General features: G+C 38.8%; 1 protein-coding gene across 2 annotated transcripts in view; it reads left to right on the forward strand.

The window, feature by feature from the left end:
* The window catches only part of IMMP2L (inner mitochondrial membrane peptidase subunit 2), a 922,093-nt gene extending 906,766 nt beyond the window's left edge, over positions 1 to 15,327 (forward strand). For both annotated transcript variants that reach the window (XM_032643755.1, XM_032643756.1), the window contains exon 7: positions 14,665 to 15,327. In XM_032643755.1, the coding sequence (XP_032499646.1) occupies positions 14,665 to 14,802 (138 nt within the window). In that variant the 3' untranslated portion in view covers positions 14,803 to 15,327. The remainder of the gene's footprint in view (positions 1 to 14,664) is intronic.
* Positions 15,328 to 23,708: the final 8,381 nt, after the last annotated feature.

A 23,708-nucleotide genomic window follows, 5' to 3' on the forward strand; every position in this document is an offset into this window, starting at 1 on the left:
TTGAGCTTCTTTCTACTTTCATTCCCTTGATTTAGAAAATGACAGTGCCTGCTTCAAGAAGCTCATACTTAGTAAGATACAAAGAACTAAACAGACCCTCATTGTACAGGGTGGTAATTACTAGTTATCATAAGTAAGCCCAGACTGCAGAGAATGGCAAGAGGGCTTGGAGGCCTTCCAGGAGGAAGTACCATGTAAGATATGTCTGGAAGGATGAAGGGGACTTATCCAGGTAAACAGTGAAAGAAAGCCTTTCAGGAGGCAGAGAAAGCAGTATGTGCAAATGTGCAGAGGTGTGGGAGTGATTCTGGTACAAGTTGAGGAGCACTGAGACATAAAGCAGAGGTCCACTAATGAAGGACCAGACATACCGTGCCAGGAAATGTGCATTTCATTCCCGAAGGCTCCTTTCGTTTCTTTTCTCTTATACACAATCATATCTCTTGGCAGCACCATTGCAAAATATCTCCTGAATGTTCTCTTGCTCTCCACTTTCTTGCCTTGCTTTTTCTTTCCTCCGACTGTGGGCAGAGGTGGCATCCCCTGTTACAGGGTTGGACATATATCTCCTCCTAATCCTTCAACGGCCTGTGTTGCTCACCAGATCACTCTCATCTCCTGCAACCTCTGCTTCTGCCAAACACATCCTGTGGATCAAGCTTGTGACCACCATCTTCCCAACTGAGTTGTAAGCTCCTCAAGGCCAGAGTCTATGGCTCATACATCTTGGTACATTTAGAACATCATGCCCTGTGCTCTGCACATAGTAGGCTTTTAAAAAAAATTTAAGTCCTTTATTAATTTGAAGAGTAAATATCTTAAGAATAATAGTTATGATTGTTTTTTTTGTAGGCTTTTATGTATCTATGGTGTTGATTTCCCCAGTTCTTCGTTTTGCAGGCTCTTTTATGCACATGCACGTAACCGCATTGCTGTAGTAAGCACTGCCTTTCTTGTCACCGCCAGCAAGCATTCCTTACAGCCCAGTGACTTGTAATGTGTTCTGCTGCTACAAATCAGCAACAGTTCCCAAAGTGGCATGGATGTGTACAAACCTTCATGTGCAATGTTTGGTTTTTTTCCTGCAGAAAATGAAAGGCCTCACTATTCCCTGGGGAGAAAGCAGGTTTAGAAAGCATCAATGCAGGGCCCCATGCCAAACATTACAATTTCCAGGGCTCTACACTTTGTATCGCTAACAGGTATGGTGAAAACGGCTTTGAACTAGGAGCCGGTGCTGAGTCCCAGCCGTAACTGACTGGGCAGCATTTCTGAGCCTCAATTTCCTCACCTGTGGGACTGAGGATTAGACCTAATTTCTAAATATCCTTATAAACATTATTCATGTGTAAGGATTTCCATGGCAGTGTATTCATCAGGTATCTTGGTTGCAAATAACACAAACTCACCCTGACTAATTTAAGTAGAAAAGATGTCAGTGGAAGGATATCGATATTGGATATCACTGAATGGATGGGATGAAAACAGGCCTTGGGAATTAGACAGTTAGCGACATAGGACACCCTTATGTCACACATAGGAGCAGGATGATGGGTTTGGCAATTGGTGTCCCTACACACTTCCTGGCACTCTCCTCTCTGCCAGTAATCTCTGACTATTCCTGTGTCTTTGCATCGCTCCCTTCACATTCATAGCCCTGGATGTGAGTATCCAATTGGTTGAGCCCTGGTCATGTGCCTACCCTCAGCTATTGGCAATGGAGAGAAGGAACATCTGGACCATCCAGCTTGGGGTGTTAGGCAGTGGATGAAGGCATTTCTTCTCACCAAGACTTGTACAGACACAAAAAGGTGGTTGAGATGGGAGGTACCACGCACGCCACACCCATACCTATAATGATCTTAGTGATCCTTAAGAACCTGCTTCACCGTGTGTACCTTTATCATTTCAAATACCTGGTGGATATTTCTTCTAGAGAAGCCAGTTTTGCTAGGGTTTAGACCATTCTTTCAATTACCTTTTATTATACTGCATAATTTCTTTTTTCCTTATCAACACAATTCTTTGGATTTTGGTAAGCTTAAATTTAAGAACAGTAGTTATAGCGCTGACCACTAAGGTATTGTTCTGGGATGAGGAAAAGGGCTGAGTGCAGTAGGTCATCAATTCCAACTCATCCTTCATTTGTAGATACACAGCCAGATTTTTGGATCAGGAATTATCTCCAGCCACAAACAATACAGAACAGATCTTGTATATCAAAAACACAGGTGAAAGAAATATTTAGAAAAGATCATTTAAAGGGCATTCTATCTATCTGTGCTGCCAGGTAATCTAAGTACTTATCATTGGAATAAGTTAGGTCTCTAGATTACATACAAGACGACATCGCCTCAATCATTTGGCAGAACAGCTGATTGCCAGTAAGCTGAACTGTCCTACTGTCTTTTAGGTGGAACCTACTTCCATGCACATTGTCCATTTTGATGCTTCGAGTATCCTGGGACAGAGAGCCCATGTGAGAAATAGCTTGCAGAAATTTAATCAGATAAAAACTTAGCTTCCCTTAAAAATTGGGACACTTCCCCCTCTTCTATGAGAACTGTGTAAGCTAGCTATCTGAGAGCCACCATGAGGAAGAAAACATGCTACGTACCAAGTGTGCTCTCCACAGCAACTCTCTTGGCTCTCGTAGTTGTCACTTTTATTCATCTTCTTTTGTTCCTGGTTGGTTGTTTTGTAAGCCTCCTCGATTTTTTTTTTTTTTTTTTTTGAAAAAAGAATAAAAGAGGGATGGGAAGTAGGGAGAGATGGTAAGATAGAGACTGGATGCCAGGTAACCACCCAAATGAACAGAGGTAACCATGGTAGGGATGTGACTGCATCCACCATAGCAGCAGGTCTGGCAACGGCTACTGGATACCTTGTTGTCCCAAATCCTCTCCTACCAATGGCAGTCTGGTTTGTCTCAGCAGCTGTCTGCCCAGTGGCCTAAATATGGTTTAAATCAATGTCAACAACAATAAAGACTTTTACGCCTCTCCCCTCATGTATTTATATGAACTGTTTTATCTCCTACATAAAAATAGCATGTGGGACACGAGCTACTAGAGAGAGCAGAAGTAAGCAATGAGACATCATCAGTAATGTCATCCTCCACTGTGGTTTATTGATACTGTGAGTTTCTAACTATCCAAATTATATTCAAGTATTTCATCACCTGCTTAATCAAGCTGCAAAATAAGGAGTTAGACCACTTCAACTCCAGTGATTTGATTATGTGGTGAAGAGACTGGTGCATAAACATTAATCCTGGGAAATTAATTCATGAAAATTAGCTGGAGATAACCCTAGAGGCCTGTTTTGTTTCTATTTCTGCATAAAATGTTGAACTAACTATTTACTGAAGGTGCCGGGGCTGGGGGGGACGGGAATGATTATGCATGATTCTGTAGTTACCTAGAGAGAATCCTGAAGAGGCCATGAAGTGACCTGAAGATACATTCTGATTAAAGCTCAGTCTTGAACAGGAAAATTGCTTTGAAATGATTAAAGTTAAAATTGTTGATAATGAAGGAAAACACTTGTCCTAGAATGAGGTCTTTAGAAGAGAGAATCTCATTTTGAATCTTTTGTAAAGCATATGACTTTCCTTTTCGATGGCAAAGTACTGGATTGTATCAACCTATCACATTGTCTCAATTTTGCAACTCACTGGGGGGGCAAGGAGGATTAGGAGAATGCTCTAGACAGAAATCTGGCAGGGGATGTCATTGGGTAAAGGTCTACCCTCAGGAGAGGGAAGTCTCCATCATCCCTGAGAGCCAGCTTAGATGCAGCGGCTCAGTGGAACCTTCCCAAGGCCTGACTGCAGTCTCTGCTCCCAGGGCACTTGGCTCCTTTATATGTCTGTCATATTGGATTGTATTTTGATGCTCTGTTTAAACATCTGTCTTTCCCGCCAGTTGGTGAGGTCCTAGATGGGGTCCCACCTCACCTAGGACTGAGCCCAAAACTCTGGTTACATTTATCCTCTTTGGTAAATATTCATCTTTGCAGATATTTAAAGATAGTAATACTATATCTAAAACTTGGAGGGCAAATGTGTTTCAGAAATCAGACTGTTTGGATGTTGAAAAGGTGGTATCAGTGTCTATACACAGCATCTAAACAGTATCTATGCCATGTAACATAACGTTCCCAGCAGAGTCTGGGGCAACTTCTATAATCAAGCACGTTAATACTTCTGCAGCAAAAATTATGAATAGGCACACTGCAGGGGATAAAGGGTATGATTTCCTAACAGTTTAGGTCATGTCTGGTTTTGCTACCAGAGAGTTACAAAACAATTGAACTTTCGGAGCTCTTTGGATTTTGGAATTGTAGATAAGGTATTGTGAGCCTGTATTATACATCTTTAGGAAGGAAAGCGTTCTCATCCAAGGGAAATATTCCCAGGTACAAGGACCCTTCCTCTTGTCACTTCAGGGAGGAGAAAGAGAACGGCGCTGGGATTTTCTGGATGGTGACGTGTTCTCATAACTGGTGCTGCTACTAGGGTCCCTGTGGGAGGGGGGCAATGGAAGTGGTCCATTCCCCACAAATAAAGCTTTCTCAGTGTGCCACCACTGCCGCTGTGCCTTTTACCTTACCTGCTGCTGCTTCCCCTCTGTTCTAACTTATTTCTCCATTTTTCTAGAGCTTTCCTTCTCCCCTCCTTTCTTCCTGTATATTCTTTTGCTCACCAGCTTAGGTCTTAGGAGTGTTGATACTCTCCTTGTTTGTCTTCTGCATAATTCTTTAGTACATGACCCTCCTGCCTCTCATTCACCTCTACAACCAAAGCTTTGCCATTACTAGTTTGTGTTTGAGTAGATGCCAGTCAGTGCTTGCTTAGACTTCAAGCAGTCTCCCTCCATGTTTTTGTTTAGAGGACTATGTTTATCTGCTCAATGCTGTGTAGATAAGCATCTTGGGAATGTGTGCTGGTTGACAAGCCACTACTACTCTCTCTCTGACCCTTGTCTACTGTATCAAACAATGTTAATGAAAACCTCAGATTTGTATATGTTAATCCATGTGTAAAAATAAAGTAGGTGCTATCATTTCTATCCTTCAGGCTTACAAAAAATATCCTTTTCATAATATTTTAAAGCAGTGCCGTTGCTTATTCTTCCATATGGTATGTTTTTGCCCATCTTTATTTCTAATTCTTTTGATTCACTTAGACCACGCATCTGCTTTTGTTCATAATTTCAAGAGAGCTCACTTTTATGCTCTCTGATAAAGGAATTACTTTGTTCTCCTCAACTTCTTTCTCTTAGTCTTTTAGGTTGTTTTTAAGTACCTGCCTTGAGTGTTGTTGTTGTGTAACACTGACAGTCCCAGAAAATGGTGACCACAGAGGCAGGGTCAGGAAGGCAAATCTCTGCACTATCAGGGCATCCTTCTCTGTGGAGTACCAGCAACACCCACAGTGGAAGCCGATGTTGCTCTGTCTCTTCTGTGTGAGCGTTGCACTTTTCCATCCAGCGCTTGATGGCGTTGTGTTTTCCTTGGTGACGGACACCAAGATGCAGTGGGTGAGATGTTAGACGTCTGTTCCTTGTGGCTGGCATTGTGATGATCTATGCTGTCCTCCATTTAGCTGGAGTCCTTCCACGGGATTAGTAACTGGTGTACAGTGCTCTGCTCCCTCGGGATTGATCACCCGAGGCACAGAACCTGCCCTGCACTCTCCACTTGCAGCATCATATTGAATGCACAGTACCAAAGCACGGGCCCTGAGTGAAGTGCCATGTTTCTCTCCAGTGTCCTGCTCTCCAGGTACCACTCGCATCTCTGGTCTTATCAGTAGTTATCAAGACAACATCCTCTTTTGTGGTACTCCAGTCCAGAAAGAGTTTGTCAATACAGCAGTGAGCAGTGTTCCCTGGCTGCCACTGTGAGCAGACTGATGTGGATGCTGTATTCAGGAAAAGTTTAATGTGTGGAAGAGGACAAGTAGCCAGAATTTTGGTCTGTTACTCAAAAACCAATGGTACTCATCCCAGGAGACTGAGGACCAGTCATTATACATTTCTCTCCTCCCTAATATTGTTCATTTGTTTTGGAGGTAAATGGTAGTCACCAGAGGCAATCCAAACCAATTTTCTTTGCCTGTGTAATATATTTAAAAATTCTTAAGAGGCAGTAAATATAAAAATTTTAAATCTATGTATTTCATGTATATGTTTTAAATTCTATACTGTAACTTTAAAAAATTCTTTTGAGACTGGACCAAAGAACTGTATCAAGAACTGTACCACAGTTTTTTGGTAGCACTAGTTTGTGGTCAATCCACGGTGGCACATAATCTGTAAAGCTCTTCTGTCACTTAATATCGTTTTCTAGCAAACTATGGATGTTTCTCCTAAGATAAGTTAGGGAATTTCCTTGATGCCCAGATCAGAAAATATAGCATTTCCAGATTTTAGCTTTCCTCTTTAATGAACATTCACTCATTCAACAAATATTTGTTGCTGAAAAGTAATTCCTAATCTTGGATGAAACATTGTCCTTTTCAGAAAACATTTTAATCACATAAACTTGGAAGTTTTATGCTTCACCTGATTTTTCATATTGGTCTTCTTCTGACCCTGGCTCTAGTTCTGAACATCTTTTTAAAAAGGAGTTTGCTCACATTAACAGTCATCTTCTTTCTTCCTTAACTTCTTTTCTGTGTTTTCCCCTCTGTCCTATCTCTAGACTCACGTGCTTATGTTTGTCCTTGCTCAGCAATGACCAGTACAAAGTAACTGGTTTTATTTTTATTATTTTACCACAGTACTCACAGACTGTCCTTGCAAGCTCTTCCTTCAACAGAGGGTGCCCTGCAAGCCAAGAATCAGAAGAGTGTTCTGTAGACTGTAGCCCTGTGGAAATGGGTGGAGGGAACCAGAGTAACACACACCTGTGCCCCTGGCACCTGAAGCAAAGGCTGGGCCCTTGAAGGCTGTGTCTGCCAGATGCCAAAATAACTTCTTAGTGGAGCCAGTTCGATCAAAGACAGGTAGTTCACTGTAAATTTAGTCCATGTGGTCCCTTGGCAGCATGTGGACGAAACAAGCCAGTTGACTGATAGCACTGATCACGTTCCAGACAGTAATTTTGGTGTTTGCCAGAGAAGGGATTTCTAAAGAGGGAGTAGGAATATATAGGGGGTGTTTATAGTGATCCCTTGGATGCAAAATAAATAAATAAATAATTAGAACTTTGGATCTGAAAAATAAGAATTTGAGCTTTACTAACATTTGGTTTTATAGAGTGTTAATACTAATACATATGTATATATAATTTTAATATACTTCTATATAATTATATATTATATAATTTTATATTTATATATTATATATACAATTTTAAATATATAAATACAAAGGTGAATTCTCAAGTATTTTTGCTAGTGGGGTACACAGTCAAAATAGTTTGGTGACAAATATTCTAGATCCTTGATTCCCCATCTTTGGGCAAGAGAGTTATTGTAAGAGGCTCATTAATACATGTAAATAGACCTATTTTCTCATTCAGTAGATACTAAAAATACAATGATCTGCTAAGGGTTTATAATGTTTAATGTGTTTTTGGTGCTGTGTTTTTAAATTTACTGTAAAAGTGAATTCCTCAAGCCTAAAAATACTGTGAATCCATTGGAGGAGACACATCTACACAGGGAACACAAATGAGCAAAGAGAGGGGAGCGTTGAGTCCCAATAAAATATTAGGTTGGTTGGTCAGAGTATTTAAGCTATTGAAAAAAATTGTGTTCAATACATGCGTAAGCATCTCTCTTTCTCTCTCGCCCTTTAATAACAGATTTTTTTTCCTTTTTTTTCTCATCCTCTTCCTTTGTTCCCCTATTTTGTGTGAATATTGGGACATCTCAGGAGCTGGCTTCCAGCACAGTGTTCCTTTTTATTTATGTCTGTATTGGTTTACTAGGGCTGCCATAACAAAATACTACAGACTGCATGGCTTAAACCACAAATTTTCTCACAGTTCTGGAGCCTAGAAGTCCAAGATCACTGTGTTGGTGAGTTTGGTTTCTTCCAAGGCCACTCTCATTGGCGTGCAAGTGACTGTCCTTTTGCTGTGTCCCTACGTGGTCTTTCACCTGTCTACATGCAACCCTGTTACCTCTCTGTGTGCCTTAATCTCCTTTTCTTACAAGCATACCATCAGATTGGGTTAGGGCCTCCCCTAATGACCTCATTTTATCTTAGTCCCTTCTTTAAAGGCCCTATCTCCAAACACAGTCACATTCTGAGGTACTAGGGGTTAGGGCTTCAGTATATGAATTTGGGGGGAACACAATTCTGCCCATAATGTGCATTTCCTTTTGATAAGTCTACTTGTTTCAGGAAAGTATGTGGGACCTAGGAATATCAAGAAGTAGTAATGATTAGGGTGACCATATCTTAATTTGTCCAGGACAGTCTTGGACAAATTATTATCCTGACTTAATTTAAAAAGTGCCCCCCCCCCCCAGGGCTTCCCTGGTGGCGCAGCGGCTGGGAGTCCGCCTGCCGATGCAGGGGACACGGATTCGGGCCCTGGTCCGGGAGGATCCCGCATGCCGCGGAGCGGCTGGGCCCGTGGGCCATGGCCGCTGAGCCTGCGCGTCCGGAGCCTGTGCTCCGCAACGGGAGAGGCCGCGATAGTGAGAGGCCTGCGCACCGCGATGAAGAGTGGCCCCCGCTTGCCGCAGCTGGAGAAAGCCCTTGCGCAGAAACGAAGACCCAACACAGCCAAAAATAAATAAATAAAAATAGAAAAAAAAAAAAAAAAAGTGCCCCCATTGACTGTCAGAAGTGTCTCATTTGTATAATACATTATATGGTGATGATCCTGATATAGATATTCGAGAGCCAGAGGGCATGTATTAAAGCCTCAGCTCAAAAAATGTATTGTTATACCTGAGTTTCCTCAACTATGAAGTAGAGACAGTAATAGTACCTGCATCAGGGTTATTGTGAGAATTAAATGAGTCAGTATGTGTAAGTAAGTCGTTTGGAACATCACCCCGAATATAGTGAACACTGTGTGTGACACTGAGTAAGCACAGAGGAAATATGTTTGTCAGAGGTGATTATATTTGTAGGTATGATGGTTAATTTTGTGGGTCAACTTGGCTGGGCCAAGGTGCCTAGATATTTGGTCAAACATCATGCAGCGAGAGTGGTTTGGGATGAGATTTACATTTAGATGGGTGGACTTTGAAAGCAGGTTGGATAAGTCACACCCACATACTGCAGATCTGTCAGTTGAAGGCCTGAAAAGAACAAAAGGCTGACATTCCCCCAACCAGGGAGGAATTTACCAGCAGATTGCCTTTGAACTTACTTAAACTACAGCTCTTTCCTGAGTCTCTAGCCTACTGGCCCTCTGCATCAGATTTTTGGACTCACCAAGTCTCCATAATTGTGTGAGCTAATTCCTTAAAGCTAATTCCTTAAAATCTCTTCCTATATATACACACATCTTATTGGTTCTGTTTCTCTGGAAGACCATGCCTAACACAGTATGTGTGGACACCAACGCTGTACCTGAAGAGAACTTTTAATTTGTTTAAAGTTTAATATATTTCTGGATTTTTATGCCCTTTTAAATTCACTGTGTTCTTTGCATGTCTATGTACATACCAACCAAAAAAAATAAAGATCCGTGACAAGATAGCTAAGAGAGTGACTAGGCACTCTCTATCTTAATCTCAGTCTTTAAAAAACAGTTATATTTTGCATTCCCATACCATATTTTAAAATGATACTGACATTATCCATCTGTGGGAATTTTCACCATTATTTATAATTATGAAGATGAATCATTTTTTTCAGGAAGTTAGAGTAGCATCTCTAATAAATGTTTGGAATAAAATTATAATAGGTTTTGGTAAACTGAATGTTGATTTAAAAAAATTGAATCACTCTGTAAAAATTGATCTCCGAAACTAGGAAATCAGGCAAAAATATTGGCAAGAGTTCAGCCAAGTTAAAAGATTGGCAGATCAACCTTATGAAAAAAGTTAAACAACTTGGAAAAGCAAATAAAGGCTTGAGGAACAACTGAGTAGCAGCTATCAAATCTAAAAAGGGTTATTGTGGAGGGGATGGAGACCAGCTGTTCTCTAGCTCAGCTGAGCCCAGACAAGAACAAAAATAGATTAAAAAAACGGCAGCATGACAGACCATTTAGATCTAGGCTTCTTTAGATCTAGGCTTCTGCAGTTAATATGGTTAGAATGGTTACTTAGGAGTTCCAGATATATTCAAGAGAGTTTTTAAAGTTGGTTAGGTTTACCTTTTTTCTTGGTGTGTAGCCAAGTGGAAAGTCCAGATCTAGATTTCTAGTGGGGTTAATCAGAATCGCTTGGATGTCGGATAGGGCTTTTGTAAAAGCCACAGGCTCCATCTTTATGAAGTGATAGGAAGTGGTTTCCAGGATATACTGTTAAGAATAAAAGTACCATGCAAAAGAGAATATATACCTTCAGTATGAGAAAAAAGGGAAATAAGAATGTAGTAGATAAAAACTGATAAAAATATGTATTTGGGTTTCTTTTTTGGAAAAAAATGGATAAACCAGAAACTAATTAATATAGTTAGCCTATTAGGTAAGGTAGCAGATGGGAGTGGAACTTCCATATATTCCATATATTTTTTATTAGTTTATTATTTCCTATTGCTGGTGTAATAAATCACCACAAGTTTAGTGGCTTAAGACAACGTAAGTTTATTATTTTACAGTTCTGGAGGCCAAAAGTCCAAAATGGGCACTAGGCTAAAATTAAGGTATCAGTGGGGCTGCCTTTATTCTGGAAGCTTTAGGAGATAATTTGTTTCCTTGCCAGCTTTCAGAGCCCACCTGCATTCCTTGGCTCATGGCCCTGTTCTGCATCAGCATCTTCAAATATCTCTCTGAATCTGACCCTTCTGCCTAGCTGGTCTACATTTAAGACCTTTGTGATTACATTTGTATCCATGGGATCCTATAGGATAGTCTCCTTATCTTAAGACCAACTGATCAGCAACCTTAAATCCATCTGTAACCTTAATTCCCCTTTTGCCCTGGAACATTACATATTCACACCTTCTGGGGATCAGGATATGCACCTTGGGAGTTTGTGTGGGGCCATCATTCTGCATGCCATACCTTTTAAGAATAATTTTACTCTTAAACCATTTAAATATTTATTCAAAAGTTAAATTGAATCAAAAAGGATAACAAAAGCAAACTCTAAAATTGAATACAAGTAGAAACAAATGGGCCTAACTATATATTGAATGGAAATATAACTGTATATTGGGAAGAAAAAAAGACTGAATTCAACTAAGTTTAGAATACAGGACTCTGCCAATACACACTTAAAATGAGATCTATTTTAAGGACCAAAGTAATTGCAAAGAAATCTCGATTTTTACTCAGGAAATTTGTTGTTGGTAATATTTAGTGATCTCAAAACTATTTTTTGTGTATTTTAGGATAGTGTAAATGTGTTGTTATGGAGAGACAGAGTGCTCACTCTGGAAGAAGGGAGATAGAAATAGGGAATGCAGGAAGGTAAGAGAGAATCCTGTGGTTTGGGGCTTTTTATGTTTATCCCCTGAAATGGCATAGAAGATTGACACCCCCAGGAGCAATGAGCACATCTAGTACCAGATCTTGATTTCTAAATAGCATTCCTTGATAAAAGAAACCAAGGCTCTTTAAAGAGATGTCTAATTTCAGAGGGAACAGGTATAAAGTACAAGGTAAGCCCACAACACCTAATGGTACCAAAAAGTTAGGAAGTGTTCAAAGATTCATGGAGACCTATCCAAAGATGAACAAAGGACTCCCACTGGCCCAATATAGGACATCTGAGTATCAAACAAAGCAAATGATAGTAAGATTTTGAATTTAAAAAGGAATCTTTTATGTTAAAATATAGGCATTTGGGGACTTCCCTGGTGGTTCAGCAGCTAAGACTCTGTGCTCCCAATGCAGAGGGCCTGGGTTTGATCCCTGTTCAGGGACCTAGATCCCACAAGCCACAACTAAAAGATCCTGTGTACTACAATTAAAAAAAAAACTATGTATATATGTATGTATATATATACACACACGCACACATATATATATATAGGCATTTGAGGCTGGAGGGGACAGCACTTCTTAAGAGAAGAAGGGAAGCTAATAAACGTAAAAGAAATAACAAATTTAGAAAGGATAATCAATAGATTTTAAAATTATTAGATGCTTTAGAAACCAGCTTCCTTCAGAGAGCAGTGAGATGATATGTTGTTGACATACAGGATATTTACATTTCAAAACATCATCCCCCTGATTACTTATTACAAAAGGAAAATGATTGGTTTGCAAGAGAAACCTGGTCAACATCACCTTAATCGAATGATCAAACTTCACATGACATGGGATGAACTGATATTTTGTGCCTCCTGATGTGATAAAATGGTAAGAATATAATATCATCAACTATATGGTATTCTTGCCAAGAACACTTGACTCTAATCAGGAGGGGAAAAGAATCGGGCAATTACAGATGTAGAACCTCTAGATTAAGCCAAATGTAAACTGAAGCATCATAGTGACAATCATGATGCAATTTGTTGAAAATTAAAAAATAAAAATCGCTCTGAAACACATTTGGACAATTGAAAACATTTGTATATGGGCTGTATATTAAGTAATATTGTACCAATATTAGATGTCTTGCATATAATGTATTGTGTTCATGTAGGAAGGTGTCTTAGGTGATACACGCTGAAGTGTTGGGGGATAAATTCAGCATGATGACAACTTTCAAATGTTTCAGGAAAAAGTATATGTGTAGAAATACATACATGCACATATGAGAGGGAAATGAATGCAGCAAAATGCAAATAACTGGTGAATAGAGCTGTTTTTTATACAACATTTTCAAATTTTCTGTAGGTTTGATTTTTACAGTAACAAGTTGAAGAAAAATTCCTTTATTGGGCCCATGGGCTTCTTGGTACCCTTTGGGCTTATTTTGTGTGTATTTCAAGATGTTGTGAATGTTTTCTTTACTTTTTTTTTTTTTTAATGTTTCTGGTTATCTATTTGGAAGTGTCTCCCTTGACATCCAGCTCTGAGTCTCTGGGCAGTGTGTTTTTTTCAAATGCATACAAATAGAAGAACTTTAATGAAAGCAGTGTCATATGTTAGTTACTATGGAGCTCCAATTTATAGGAAAAACATTTGAAAATAAAATGGACACATAGTATCTGGTTTATAGATGGCACTCAATATGAGTGTGTTTTGTAAGCTTCTGCATACCATTAAAATATTACCTGATAGCACCAACAAAAGGCACAGATTACCCTTCACAGGTCTGAGGGAGGGCCTGGAAATCTCTGAGTATAGGGCCTTGATCTGCATTTTAAACCGGTTTGCTACATTCTTTGGAGCACTGCAGTTCATGTCCCTAGGGAGCCCTGACATGTCTTTAAGGGCTCCCTCCCTCTCAGGACTCAGTCTTATATCCTCCAGGAGAAGTTCCCTTCCCTTGCCTCCTCTTCCATCCTGGTATGTCTTTTACCATCTGCAGTGATTTTCATATAGATTTTCCTCCACTTATGATAGGGTTACATCCTGATAAACCCACTGAAGGTTGAAAATATCTTAAGTAAAAAATGCATTTAATAAACTTAACTTACCAAGCATCATGGCTTCGTCTAGCCTACCTTACACGTGCTCAGAACATTTAACATTAGCCTACGGTTGGGCAAAATTAGCTAACACAAAGCCTATTTTATAATAAAGTACTGACTGTCTCATGTAAGTTATTGAATACTGTACTGAAAGTGAAAAACAAAATGGTTGTAAGTGTATCAATTGTTTACCCTTGTAATTGTGCAGCTCAAAGACACTGCCCAGCATCACAAGAAAGTATCAGTATCATACCGTATATTGCTAGCCTGGGAAAAGATCAAAATTGGAAGTATGGTTTCTACTGAGTGTGTCTTGCTTTCACACCATCATAAAGTCAAAAGTCATAAGTCGAACCATCATCAGTAGAAGACCATATACTGGATTTTTCTCCCTTGGTTTCCCACCTCTCCTCGTGAGCAGTAGATCCAAATTGCTCAGTGTACTTTCGGTGGGGGCACCCTACCCAGTCTCACACCTAACTTCGGCTGCTCATCCAGTATGTGGGACAGTATTTTTTACAACATAGATATTTTTAAGGTATCTCTGATTTTCCACTAAAAAAAAAAAAGAAAAAGTCTCTCTGAGATACTGGGAGTTTACATTCTGAGAATGTTCATGCCCCCGGGGGTTAAGCAACCAGTCTACTGACGATAGAGGTTAAGGGTGCAGCCCCTGAACTTGGACTACTCAGCCTTGAAGCCAGCCTCTGTGGCTTGAGAGCTATGTGACCTCTGGCTAGTGCTTTAACCTCCCTGAACACAGTTTTCTCTTATGCAAAAAGGGGATATCAGTACCTACCTCAAATGGTTGTATTAAAGGAACTTACATATATAAAGCACCTAGAAAAAATGCCACTAAGGGTTTACTCTCTTAATCATCATCGTTATCTTTCCATGGAACATCAGACCTGGATCAAATTCTGCTTTCAAGATATTAAATGATGATCCTGTATAAAAGAACATCTTTCTCACTTTGTGTCTCTCATGAGTTCAGGTTTCCCTGGGACTCCTGCATGGTCATGCTACTCACATCCTGTGGCCTCCAGAGCGCTGGCAGAAATTGGAATCTGTTCTTCCTCCAGAGCGCTTGCCCATTCAGAGTGAAGAGGACTGCCTGCATGGATCTCCCTGAGCTGCTGCGATGGGGAGGCACCACCACCAACCCCAGGAAGAGGGATGGAGAAGAGGAACACCATAGGGGCAAAGCTTCCCCCAAGATGATGCTGTGCAAGAAACATTTCTATCACATTAAGATGATCTGTATTAGTAGAGAAAGAGTTGTAAAATATTAAATAGTATTAAATGTCACCTGATTTTGTGTTAAATTGTAATACCCTGTTCAATGCCAAAAAAATGCAGACCTTTGGGAATATGAAAATTTTATTCCCATATGTCTCAAAGGGGATAAATTTTGGATTTTTTTATGCATACATATTCTATTGATTGTTAGATTTTGATTTTGGAGCTTGTTGCTGGAAGAACGTGAAGACTAATATGTGATGGAAGTAAATAACATTACTCAGTTACTCTTAAGATGGAAGATGAAGAAACATACACATAGTGTTAGGAATTATAATTGACAGTATCTACAATGCAGTGACTGTCAGGAAGAACAGTAAACTATGATGTAAAAATAAAACACTGATTTGCTCAGGTACTGTTTTGGGTGTTTATTATTTGACCTGTAACAATCATCCATTAATAAGGAATACATTCTCTCTTTGGGAAGGAAGGAAGCAATGGGGAATCAATTCTCGCAATATTTTCATATAGCCAATCTTTCTTACTGGCCCTTTTTTAATCCAGAACTTCTTAGTGATCTCATGCCTATGCACATTGATGAGTAAACCTATTTGTCAATATTCGGATACTGTTTGGTAAAATGTTCTGAGTGAAATGGAAAAATCACTCCAGATCAACCAAGTTTGATTTTTTCCCCCTCCCAATGATTTTTCAGTGCTCATGTCTATAATTCTGAAATCACCTATTGAAAAGTGGAGTAATATTGGCATAATAGATTTTATAATTGTATAGCTAAGGAGGTAAAGTCCCTGCATGCAAGTCTGTATGTATGAAGCTTTTCTTTTTTTCCTCCCATTGGTTGGAGGTTTGTGCTTATTGAAACTACATCTCTAGCTCAACCTCCTCTGTGTGCCTCATCTCATTTTCTTTTGTTTCATCAGCAGATAAGATCCCAGACAAGGATTAGCCATCTTGCAAATGTGGATGCAAACTCATTAGCTGGCAGGAACAGAAAGAGCAACAGCAAAAAACATATGCAACGTAAGAGTATATGTTACTAATAATAATTCATTAGCATCATAATAGCTAGTTCAACACACATCAATGAGTGCTTATATACTAAGGTTGGTCAAAATTACCATTTTATAAAAAATATCTGCTTAATATCTCTCCGTGGGTCTATATTATCCTTATGAGTTCTTCATTTCCATTTCCCTCTCTTCCCCAACTTGAACTTCACACTTTGGCCTTTAACTGCAGATTACCAAATTCTCATTGCTATTTCAAGGCTTGAAACTTTTTTACCCCTTGGTGAAGTGCATCCCCTGGGATTATATGTAAAATGTTGAGTGCATAAAAGTATTAAACCTTTAGTTACTAGAACACAGGAAAGTTCGGGGACTATGGAAGACAGGGTTGGGGGTGATAATGAGGCAGGACATAGTAGAGAACAAATAAAGGAGTACCTGGATTAGCTGCTACTTACTCTGGTATGGAAGAATTTGGTTATTTTAACAGTTCAGCAAATTGGCTATCAGCCTTACTACCTTATTGACTATTTGTGTCTTCCTATTCAAACTTAATTCAAGATTGTAAATCTTCAGACAAGAGACAAATGCTCCTTCTATTTAATTTTGTATTCTCAGGCCATCTAGCATATCACCAGCAGAGTCAATTCTTGATGCTTGTTGAACAACTCAGCTCATAAGCTACCTCCTCAAAGGTAGAGTTTATAACTGTGTTCCCTAGTATGTACTTTCACGAGTGCCTCAATCACTGTCACTATTAACCAACCAAGAAAGAGTTCTTAATTGTCAACACTCCCAGGGCCAGCAAGAGGCAACAGACCCAGGAGCCCAGTCTTTCTGTGAAAAAGGCCTATTAGCTTATATTCATAGTTATGACCTGAGGGACAGGATTCTAATTAAACACATATAAGGGCTGACTGTAATCCTTTCCAGAGACCTCAGAGGGCCGGCACTATCTTTGCACTCTCCCTCTGTCATGTTGCAGAGCACCAGTATCTCTCAGAGAAGAGCCCTATGCATGTCTGGTGCTCTGGCTTTTGTGACTGCCACCCATGGGACACACTTTGATCACCGGCTCTGGTGGCCAGCAGGGCTGGCATTCATGTGTCCCATGGGACTACAATAATTGGAGAGTCACTTCTTGGCTGGCTACCATCCCCAGGGCACTGCACAGTCAGGAGACTGAAACCTGCACCCAGTCTTTCTGTGACAGAGACCTATTTGCTTGACCTGGAACTTTATTCTGAGGGCAGGGATCTGGTTTAGCACACATCTAGGCCTACTGAGGTAAGAACAGCACAGACAGAGGTGGGTGGATGCCATATTTGTGCTCTCCCTCTGCCTCATTCCAGGTTACCAGCATGTCCTGGAAGACAGCTTGTCTGGCACCCTGATTTTTATAACTGCCACCCAGAAGACTCCTCTAGATTTCCTGGCCCTGGTGGCCAGTGAGATTTATGCTTGTGACCCCACAGGGCTACATGTATTTACGTACTTTAAAAGCTGCTGCCTGAGGGCCTGGCTTCCAAACCACTTGAATCTAGGTACTGACAGATCCTCCCCTCCACTGACAGATCTTGGCACACCCTCAACTACAAAGAGCCACTAAAAATAAAACAGGCTGCATGAACAATCACAAAGGATTGACAGACAACCAAGAGCTAAGGCAGAGTAGAACAATAAGTTTCATCTCCTACACAAGACCACTCCTTTAAGACTGGGAGAGATGGTTGTTTTATTTAGTGCATAGAAACCAACACAGAGAGTTGAGGAAATTGAAGAAATAGGAATATATTCCAAGTGAAAGAACAAGATAAAACCTCAGAAAAAGTCAATAATGAAACAGATGAGTGATTTACCTGAAAAAAATTTCAAAATAGTGGTAATAAAGATGGTCACCAAACTTGGGAGAAGAATGAATGGACCCAGTGAGAACTTCAACAAAGAGATAGAAAATACACAAAAGTGCCAAAGAGAAGTCACAGAGCTGAAGAATATAACTGACCTGAAAAATACACTAGAGGGATTTAACAGCAAACTAGATAAAACAAAAGAAAGGATCAATGGAATTGAAGACAGAGTGGTGGAACTCACACAATAGGAGCAGCAAAAAGAATAAAGAATGAAAAAAAGTAGAGATAGTTGAAGGGGCTTATGGGACAACATCAAGAAGACCAACATTTTCATTGTAAGGGTCCCAGAAGGAGAGGGAAGAGGGGATAAAACTCATTTGAATAATGCCTGAAAACTTTCCTAACCTGGGGAAGGAAACAGATATCCAGATCCAGAAAACCCAGAAAGTTCCAAAAAAGATGAACTCAAATAGACCCACATCAAGACACATTATAATTAAACTGTCAAAAGTTAAAGACAAGAAGAGAATCCAAGCAGCAAGAGACAAATAACTTATGTTTTGCACAAGGCAACCCCCATAAGATCATCAGATTTTTCAGCAGAAACTTTGTAGGCTAGAAGGGAGTGACACAGTATACTCAAAATGCTGAAAGAAAAAAAAAACAAAAACAACTTCCAATCAAGAATACTCCACCTGGCAAAGTTGTTGAAGGAGAGGTAAAGAGTTTTCCAGACAAGCAAAAGATAAAGGAGTTCATTGTCACTAAACCAGCCTTACAAGAAAAGTTAAGACTTCTTTAAGCTGAAATGAAATTGTGCTAATTAGTAACAGGAAAACATATGAAAGTATAAATCTCATGGGAGAAGTTAAATATATAGTAAAATTCAGAATAATGTAAAGGTGGTGGCTGAATCACTTATAAAGCTAGAATGAAGGTTAAAAGACAATGGTAATAAAAATAACTATAGCTACAACAATTAGTTAAAGGATACACAAGATAAAAAGATGTAAAATGTGACATCAAAACTATAAAACATGGGGGGGGGAATAAAAATATAAAAAGCTGTAGATTGAATTCAAACTTAAATTGTTTTACGTAAACCTCATGATAACCACAAAGCAAAAACCTAGATACATAAAAGGAAAATAGAAAAGAAACTAAGCACACCACTACAGAAAATCATCAAGTCACAAAGGCAGAGAGCAAGAGAAGAAGAAAGACACAGAGGAACTATGAAACATCCAGAAAACAATTAACAAAATGCGAATAAGTACAAACCTATCAATAATTATTTTAAATGTAAATGTCTTCTGATTGGAGAATTTAGTCCATAGAGTGGCTGAATGGATTAAAAAAAAAAAAAGAAGACCCATCTATAGGCTTCCTACAAGATACTAACTTGAGACGTAAGACACACTGAAAATTATAAGACATTGATGGGAAAAATTGATGAAGACACAAATAAATGGAAAGATATCCAGTGCTTATAGATCGGAAACATTAATATTGTTAAAATGTCTATACTATCCAAAGCAATCTATAGATTTAATGCAATCCCTATCAAAAGATGCATGGCATTTTTCACAGAACTAGAACAAATATTCCCAAAATTCACATGGAACCATAAAAGAGCCTGAATTGCCAAAGCAACCTTGAGAAAAGAGAACAAAGCTGGAGGTTTCACACTTCCTGACTTCACACTATACTCAAAACTACAGTCATCAAAACAGTACAGTACTGGCACAAAAAGAGACACATAGATCAGTGGAACATAATAGAAATCCCAGAAATAAACCTATTCACTTACGGTCAATTAATCAATGGAGAAAAGACAGTCTCTTCAATAGGTGGTACTGGAAAAACTGGACAGTTACATGTAAAAAAATGAGATTAGAACATTTCTCCTATCAAACTTTCAATGGCATTTTTCACAGAAATAGATCAAAAAATCCTAAAATTTATAAAGAACCACAAAAGACCCTGAATATTCAAAAGCAATCTTGAGAAAGTACAAAGCTTGAGCCATCATCCTTCTTGACTTCAAACTATATATCAAAGCTATAGTAATCAAAACAGTATGGTACTAGCATAAAAAACACACATAGATCAATGGAACAGAATAGACAGCCCAAAAGTAAACCCATATATATATGGTCAATTAGTTTATGACTAAAGGAGCTAAGAATATACAATAGTTTCCAGGACAGGTTTTCAATAAATGGTGTTGGGAAAACTGGACAGCCACACGCAAAAGAATGAAACTGGACCACCATCTTACACCATACACAAAAATTGCCTCAACATGGATTAAAAACTTAAATGTAATATCTGAAACCATTAAAAGAAAACATAGGTGGTAAGTTCCTTGACATTGGTCTTGGTGATGACTTTTTGGATTTGACACCAAAAGCAAAGGCAACCAAAGCAAAAATAAACAAGTGGGACTACATCAAACTAAAAGATCTGCACAGCAAAGGAAACCATCAACAAAAGAGAAAGTCAACCTACCGAATGGGAGAAAATATTTGCAAATCATATACCTGATAAGGGCTTAATATCCAGAATATATTTTTAAAAAACTCAACAGCAAAAAAATCCAATTAAAAAATGGGCAAAGGCTCTGAATAGACATTTTTCCAAAGAAGACATACAGATGAACAACAGGTACAAGCACATATAAAGGGGCTCAACATCACAATCATCAGGGAAATGAAAATCAAAACCACAATGAGATATCACCTACCACCAGTTAAAATGTCTACCAAAAAGAAAAGAAATAAATGTTGGCAAGGATGCAGAAAAAAGGGAACTCTTATGCACTGTTGGTGGGAATGTAAATTGGTGCAGCCGCTATGGAAAACAATATGTACATTCCTCAGAAAATTACAACTACCATATGATCCAGCAATTCCACTTCTGGGTATTTAATCTGAAGGAAAAAAAAATACTAACTCAAAAAGATATAGGCACCCCTATTTTTATTGCAGTATTATTACAATAGCCAAGACTTGGATACAACCTAAGCATCCACTAACAGATGAATAGATAGAGAAAATGTGGTATATATATATCCAATAGAATATTATTCAACCATTTTAAAAAAGGAAATCTTGTCATTTATGGCAACATAAACCTTGAGGACATTATACTAAGTGAAATAATTCAGACAGAAAAAGACAAATATTGTATCATTTCACTTATATGTGAAAACCAAGAAAAAATAAAGACAGAAAAAAAGGAAAAAACAAGCTCATAGATTCAGAGAACAGATTGGCGGTTGTCAGAGGTGGGGGCAGGCGGGCAGTGGTGAGGTGTGAAATGGATACAGGGTGTCAAAAGTACAAACTTTCAGTTATAAGTCATGGAGATGCAATGTATAGCATGGTGACTACAGCTAATGATACTGTATGGCATATATAAAAGTTGTTTCAGAGAATAGATCTTAAAAGTTCTTATCACAAGAAAAAAATTATAACTATGCATGGTGGTGGATGTTAACTTATTGTGTTGATCATTTCATAATACATGGAAATATTGAGTCATCATGTTGCATACCTGATACCAATATAATGCTATATGTCAATTATACCTCAATTAAAAAAAATTTGGAGACACCCATTTCTCCAATTTGGGTTTTGATTTCTTGTTATCTTTTAAATTCTGTCCTCTCCTGCTAAATTTAAGAAGTGAAAGTGATCCAAACTATAAATTTCTCACCAAGAGCTGCCTTCCTACACTACCAGTTTTCCTTCTTAAACACATGAGAATAAAGCTCTTAAAAACTTATATTTTAAAAGTCAGAACTCTCTCGAGCATCTCTCTTACAACCGACTTCCAATAAACAAAATCCTCAGCAATGTCCTTATTTTGCCACAGTCACTCTTTCCTTCGTTAGTATGGCAGAGGCTTTAAGCAGTTCACCAAAATCATTTACCTCTTTTTCCTAGAAATACCACTAAGTTATGTTCTCCAGGTTCCCCTGCACTTAGTTATGACCATGTTTCTGAGTTCTTGCCAACTCAGATTATGATTAAAAATGATGAATGTATCTGGCGCATAAATCCTTTCATGGGCTCCTCCAGTCTCTTCCCATGTCTTCCGGTGGGAGGCTTATGATTATAAGACCTTAAGGGTAACAGAAGCACATGATGGAAAATGTCTGGGTCCCTGAGTGACTATCTGAAAAAAGGCCAACACAACTGAAACATTTTCCCTGGACTATTAAGTGAGCAAGAAACACATTTCTATTTTGTAAAGTCATTGAGATGTTGAAGTCTGTTAACACAACCACGTCTCCCTTAACTAACGTAGGTTAATTAATAGAGATTCCTATAGTGAAGGATTCCTAGTATAGCTTAAAGGACTGTCTCTGAGTTAGCTCTTCTTTGAGTCAAGACTATCATGCCTCTCTTTCAAAGGTTAAGGTCTCTATCTCCAAAATTTGATAACAAATTTCATATGCATTTCAGTCTCAAAATCAGCTGATTACTTAATTTTTGATCTTCAAATAGGAAAGACAACATTATGAACCATTCTAGTATATTGAGAGTTGGAAAGATTATAGAATGGAAACTTTCACCTGGCAGGGCAAAATGGGAAGGGTATCAGATTCACCTGGGAAAATATATCAAATTCAGGAGGAATTTGTTATGTTAAATAGTTTACACGATGACAGAGATTCAATTTGGGCTTTTACATTAGTTTGATCTTATTGACATTTAAGTTGAAGGTACAGTAAGATTTTCATTACTTTATATGCTTTAAATCACAAGATTAGCAAGTCTTTAATCAGTCCTACTAACAGGGTGGTATCCAATCCTCAGCTGCAAAGAGTCCAGATCCACCCACTAGAGAGATGGGAGTACATACAAAGAACCTGAGGACCCTAATAAGAGGTTTCATATCCGAACATAGCATCCAAGGGCTGACAAGAAGTGAGGTCCCACTGACATTCTCCAATGCAGACCTCTACTTCTACTCTTTTCAGTCTTCTCACAAAACATATATCCTCTATTTTGGGTGAAACATTACTTCTTCAAGGAGAATGGGAGCCCTAAGCATACATATTTTCCCCTCAGATCATCCTTTTTGAATCCCATTCCTCCTTTTTGAAAGAACAAAATACTTCTCACCAATTTTCTCATATTGTTGCAGTTTCTGTGGTCTTTATAAAGAGCTTTACTCTCTCTGGGCGATGTCATAGATGAAAATGCTGCCCAGACTCAAAACCACAAGCATGTCTCTATCCCTCTCCCAGTATATTTATCTAATTCATCTATTCACCTTCTTCGAAGATTACTTCATACCCTCTCCACTTTTACACCTTCTCCTAATGCTCTCCCTGAACTAATGATTTTGCTTCCAGTTGAATGAGAATATATAAGGAATAAGAAGAGGACTTCATCAGTCTGCCATAACCATGTCTAACAGCCTATGTGTACCTGTATCCATGTATTCTGCTTCCTGACTGTCTGATAAACTAATTAAAATGCAGCTTTCCATTTCAGAAAATTGAATCCATGACTAGGAAGATAAATCTGAAAATATATTCAGACTACAATACAAATTACTTTAAAAATGTATCTACAAGAATTCTCTTTTGTCCACTTTGTATTAGATCCAAGCCCTTCTACCTAGTCAAGGAAATTACTCTAGTAATTGACCCCCCTCTCTACATTACCAATTTTTCCTTTCTCCGCAGCATTCCCATCAGCATATAAATATGCTGTCATTTCTCCCACCTGACAACTCTTTCCCTTGACACATGCCCCCTTGTACTCTACTCACTCTCTTCAATCCCTTCTCCTTTTATAAAACAACTCCTCAAAAGAGTTGTCCACACTCTCTGTCTCTATTTCTTCCTTTCTGATTCCCTTTGAAACCAAATCCATTCAAGCTTTGACCCCTACCAC

This window comes from Phocoena sinus, chromosome 9 (assembly GCF_008692025.1).
Source record: "Phocoena sinus isolate mPhoSin1 chromosome 9, mPhoSin1.pri, whole genome shotgun sequence".
In the NCBI taxonomy this organism is placed as follows: Eukaryota; Metazoa; Chordata; class Mammalia; order Artiodactyla; family Phocoenidae; genus Phocoena; species Phocoena sinus.